The sequence below is a fragment of the Ixodes scapularis genome, unplaced genomic scaffold, assembly GCF_016920785.2.
Source record: "Ixodes scapularis isolate PalLabHiFi unplaced genomic scaffold, ASM1692078v2 PGA_scaffold6__148_contigs__length_123643588, whole genome shotgun sequence".
Lineage (NCBI taxonomy): Eukaryota > Metazoa > Arthropoda > Arachnida > Ixodida > Ixodidae > Ixodes > Ixodes scapularis.
In genome coordinates this window covers 41,616,306-41,622,002 of record NW_024609881.1, presented here as the reverse complement: position 1 = coordinate 41,622,002, position 5,697 = coordinate 41,616,306, and the positions used below count along the sequence as shown (strand labels likewise).

The window sequence follows — 5,697 nt, the reverse complement described above, 5'->3', positions numbered from 1 at the left end:
AGAGACAGACACACTTCATTTTAAGAGAACTCCTAAACCGAGTCGTTGTTTTCTAAGAAGGAATTCAGTTGGGTACCTAGTTGATGTTGCTACAAATTAGAAAATAAAATTGTTAAGTCGAATAATGCAATCGAATAATCACCTCATGCGTAATAGACACTTACAAAAGACGCAGGGTGCGATTTAGTGTTTTGGAAAACATGGTTGGCCAAATACCACAATCACACGTCACACCTGCACCCGAATACTAAGTTGCATTTATTGTACTTCAAACGTGGATGATTATGGTTGACAAATGATGAATTAGGGTGGGGATTCGTCTAGTACACGACGGTGCCGACTGGCCGGTGCACGAAATGTCCACCTCGGCTCTGGTGCACGGAACTGTGAGAGCCGGTCACCACTGGAGCATGGTGCACTTCGGCCTGGTGGTAGGTGCTGCGTTTGGGAGAGGCATTTACTTGTGTTAGTCTCAAGCAGAAATCTGTCATCGATGAGAAGAGCACTTCTAGGCCATGAGCTGTAACGTCAGAATACGGATAGACGTCTTTTTTTTAAACAATATGATATCACAACCTAATTCATTCGTTATAAATGACCGCCAACTATTATTTTTTGCATATAGGGCATTCAATATAGTCAGTGTCGCCTTGCAAAAAGCGAAACATTAATTTGTTATGCAATGTTGGTTTACACCAACTTAATTTTCAGTGAGCCTGTACGCAGTGGAGACTGACCAGTCGCTGTAATAAACTTTAAAATAATACATTATTTCTCAATATACGCTAGAATTCCGCCTGGAATGCAAGATCACCATCAGAGCACGTGATGGTAGCGGAGAAAATAATTCACAAATGTGGTCCAATTTTCAAACTATGCACGTGTAATTTTCCCAACGACATTGATTCTGAAACAGTCTTTATCTTGTAGAAAGATGGGCTTGACTCACCCAAAGAATGGGTCATGCTTGGTGACGGTAGTCTTTGGGTGGACGACCCTCTTCTGGCTGATGGTGTACCCGTGGGCGTGGGGTGGCACGTAGGCCACCTCGCTGTGGTGTTCCACCACCGGCTGACGCACCACCGTGGTGGCCACGGGGACGTGGACTGCAGCAGCGTGGTAGGCGTATGGTGCCACATAGCCGGCCTGGCAGCAGCCGGCCAGCAGTACGAGGCAGGGCACGAGGGCGGTCTGGATGAGCACGATGGGACTGGTTTTAATCTAGGCACTAAGAGTGTAAACACGGGGACACCATATGTGAGCTCATTGTACGGAGCGCCTGCAGACACCGACTACCCGGGTATCATCTGGCATAAACCGACCACTCCTGGTGCGGTGTACCCCCTCTGTAAGCGGTTCGAGGGGCTTTCTTCAGCATGCGCTTAGTAGAAATGGAATTTACTTTTTCCGTCAGAGAATACCGACTACTCGGAAGAAGTTATCGACAGAAACTTGAAACGACAGTGGATTGGTGGAGCATGTCGCATATCCATTTAAGTTGAATATTTAGTTTTATGCAGGGAAACGCTTAAAAACGCCGTTTTAGGACACTGAAAGAGAGTAACCTCTTCAGCTGAAAATGGTATTTTTGTGGAATAACGGGCGGTGAACTGCAGTAGCACCCCAGTTTGGTATTCGCCTCGTGGACGGTATTCAACTGGTTCACCTAGTTATCCAGTTTGACTTTTAACCGCAGCACATATGTTCTTTCGATCTCTCGTTAAGATACCTGGCCAACTATTAGTGCGTTAGAAAGTAACAAGTGTTTAAGGTGTGTTGCGTTACACATTAAATATCTTGTGCGCGCACTGAGTGTACTTACAAAGGTGTTCATGCTGTCTGTGGATGGAGGTACTTCGACTGACTTGCTGGAGTGAAGACTGTGCTACAGGCAGGTTAGAAGTGTCCTTTTATGGGCGGCTATGGGAAAATACCGAAATGTACCATAAACAAGTGTGTTCGAAGAGCCGGAAATGTCCCGCCCATATTCTTATCGCGGTCATCGCAGAAAATACTCATCGCATTTTTCTGCGGCTACCTAGAAAGCGGTCAGCAACGGGGCCATATTTTACCGGCAACACTTACGTTCGCTCACTACCGGAATCTCATGAGTGTGCGGGAGACGATTCTTTTTCCGCACAAGGTGACATGTGGAAGCCGCGTTTGGTGTTGCTTTAAAGGATGTGGTCGTTGCCTTTCCTGTGGAATGCTTTCTTCGTTTAATGAAAAATACCTTTGGTGTCTGCGGTTTCACTACGGAACCCGTGTGCCATTAGAGTTCTCACTTTATTGCGTTTCTATCAACGAATGTCTGAAAGACATTTCATTAAGGGTGTTAAAAAAAAAATCAGCTTAACGTCAACAGATCCTCAGCATTCCTCAAATGCGACGACAGTTTGTGGCTCCTGGGAGAATGAACTTAAGACGTTGTAAACTCGTCAGTTGCGAAGGATTTTGGAGCTTCATTATAACTGGCAACAGAAATATGGATTACGATAACGGCAGGCGATCTCTGAAAAAATGGCAACATGTACTTTTGAGTTTTGAGTGTTATAGTCGTAAACGGATTAATGATTTTTTTTCTCTCCAAATTTTCTCTTTCGTTATTGGTCTTGTTTCATACAGTTTAAAAACACCCTTCTTTTAAGAAGATACCGATAAAGGTTCGGAGTTGTAACCTAACTATGGCTTTGAACGCGTATTTAAGTGACAAAAACTATATACAAATATCCGGCGGGTCCGAAAAATTTTCCTTGTACCCTTATGGTTTCAGCGCACAAAACATCACATGACCCTTTTAAATTTATATTTTTTTAAGTATTTCGCGTGCAACAAATAATGTTTTTCTTTCCCTATCAGGGTATGAAGCTTGTGGGTTCCTTAGTGAATAAAAGCTCAATAGACCCAAACATGTCGTTCCGTGAATTCTTGCGTAAAAACATTTTGGATGTACTGTGTTTTCTTACCGTGCGTTCTTTTTTTTTTCTCAAATGGAAACTGCCGTAATATTTTGAGACTATCATTCAATGATGGTCGAAATCAATTTAAATCGTGATTTAAATTTGACAGCTCTTGACCATGACTCCAGTCAAAAGCTTTTGGTTAAAAAGGATGCCCAACAATGATTTAATTTTCGATTTATCTGAAACTGGGTGCTATCAATGGGGATTTATTTTGTTTTTAAGTCAAGGAATGATCAGGCACAAAAATGTTTATATTAGTCTAAGTGCGAACACAAAGCAGTGGTCTTTACAAGCAAATTTGAATATTGTGCTTTCTTTCTATCATCCACCTCGGTAGGAACGTCTTACTGCAATTAAATGAGAACGGAAAATATAAGGCACTAACTTTAGAAATTTAAAGTCCTTTGCAAAATAATAAGAGCGCAAAAATAAATCATAAATAAAGCTTTTCACCAAATAAAAAAAACAACTAAAGATTGTTCTTGTTCTACTGTGGCATGGTTTGCTGAATAAAAAAGGTTAATTCAGCCGCACATTAAATTTATACTAATTCCTTCTTCCGCACAGTTTTCAGTGATGGGACGAATTGATCGATCTGTCTGTCACTTTTAAAAATAGTTGTAGTTATTAACAAGCACTACTCTATAATTACATTGAACTAACCAATTTAATATGATTGAAAAAAAAACTAATTATGATCCATTTAATTTCTTCGAAAGTGCAATGTATTCTACCCTGTACAGAAAGCTTGAATAATATAATCGGTCATTTACAAAATCCATCACGCCTTGTTCAAGTAAGCATTTTTGATATGAAAAATATATATATTGTACAGTCTGCACCTGTTCATTTCTCGCACCGTGTCAATTTTTATTTTAAGACACATCAAGTCTGCGGAATATAGTCCGAGAGATATGCTGGACATGGAAAGTATGACAAATGCACGCGATTCATTTTAACTGCCTTATTTGAAAATAGGTCGTCTTTTTTATGAGCAGACCCGTGTATCTACCTTCCAACAGAGCCCGGCGAAGCCAAATATTAAGTCTTACTAAAACCGCCGCCGAATGGCAAAACAGAAATAACGTTTGTAATAAAAGAAACAGAAAGATGTGGGCTCTGCAGAGATCTTTTTTCAGCGTTCTGACGTTGTCGGTGCCTTATCATAGGCCTGGCGTCTTCCACAAATCGCAATGATTGCTTGTTTTTGAGAAGTGCAGAAAAACAAACGCGCAGGTATTGCTCACCAAAGAGGTGGTTCTATTTTCGAATAGAAGACTGGAAGCGGGTTGAGGGGTGACAGAAACGCCAAATTTATCTTCTTTTTACACAACAACAAGGACACGCTGGCGAAATCGGTTTTCTGTTCTCTACTTCAGAAATGTTAGAGGGCAACCTCCACAAATTTTTGACCGGATATCCGGTCCGGATATTGTTGCCGGATGTTCGGATATCGTTGCACCCGCCCCCCTTTAACACACAAAATGCCCTCGGCAAATGATGGGGGTGATAATAAGTTTAAATCCTTAAAAACGGCCTGCACTGTGGCACTGAGCACTATGACATTGTTGATGACGTACATCATGATCAATGCCATAGCGCACAGTTTTTTCAGGTCTAAGCATAATATTATCCCCGTAATTCACCTAAGGCCTTGCGTAGATTCTAGCTACTGTCTCTCCAAGGTGCCCCAAGCGGGAAGTATTGCAAGCAAACCAGCGTCACAGCCATGGGGGCAGCCATATCTGTGACAATGGCAAGCCTCACAATGGAGGCCATCGAACGCAAGGCTATCGACACTTTCGAGCCTGAACCCAGAACGTTTCCTGCGTTACGTGGAAGACTCTTTCTGCGTCGTTAAAACCATCGAGGTGGATCGTCTTCTAAAGGAGCTGAGCTTGGTGGATGAGTCGCTACAATTCACGGTCGAACGCGAAGACAAAGGTTCCCTTTCCTTTCTGGACGTACTGCTAACCAGGAGTGGCAGTGGGCTAAGCCTCTCCTTTTACAGGAAGCCAACCCATACTGGCAGATACTTGGGGTTTGATTCCCACCACCCCCAATGTCATAAAGCACCGGTGGCCTCTGCACTCTTCAGGCGCACCTTCGCCACCTGCTCCACAAACAAGAGCCTCCAGGAGGAAATCAAGGTCGTAACATCGGATCTTCGCAAGAACGGCTACCCTCGACGGTGTATTCTTCGGATACTGGAGAAATCAAGCCATCCACCCCTAGGGCACAGTAGTCCCCCTTCCGATCGCCTCTGTGTCCCCTACATTAGCCACACCAGCGAGGCCCTTTCCCGTGTCCTTGGTCGCTACGGGATTGCGGTGACTCATAAACCCGTGCCGACAATCGGTCGTCGCCTCCCCCTCCCGAAGGATCGGCCCCCCAAAGAAAGGGCCCAAGGCTTGGAGAGGAATTGGCGAAAAAGGCTCTTCGATGAGTCATGCGAAGATTGCCCGGCCTCATAATTTGGCGAAACTAAGAACTTCACAGAGAGGCTTACGCGACACAGATACGATGTCCGGAAGAAGGATGTGGAGGAGAGCGCTCACGCGGAGCACGCAGAAGCAGCCGGCCACACAGTCGACTTCGAGGGAAGCACCCTGCTGGCCTTAGAGAAGAATTGACGAATGTGGCTCTTCGTTGAGTCTTAATTCATTCAACAAACAAAGGGGAACGCGAATCGTTCTTCGGGCCCCCTGTCCAGCAGGTACTTTACGTCTCGGGA

The 5,697-nt window shown here is 44.0% G+C and overlaps 1 protein-coding gene across 1 annotated transcript; it reads right to left on the bottom strand.

Moving 5' to 3' along the window:
- Positions 1-320: 320 nt before the first annotated feature.
- LOC115312303 lies at positions 321-1,834 on the bottom strand. The gene is made up of 3 exons (XM_029971177.2): positions 1,823-1,834; positions 950-1,191; positions 321-438 (listed from the first exon to the last, which is right to left on the bottom strand). The coding sequence occupies exons 1-3, from the start codon at positions 1,832-1,834 to the stop codon at positions 321-323; spliced, it is 372 nt and encodes a 123-aa protein (XP_029827037.2).
- Positions 1,835-5,697: the final 3,863 nt, after the last annotated feature.

Coding starts and splice junctions, on each gene's coding strand:
- LOC115312303 (XM_029971177.2), bottom strand. Junction 439..949: donor AAGCATGACCCATTCTTTGG/GTGAGTCAAGCC, acceptor TCCCAAACGCAG/CACCTACCACCAGGCCGAAG.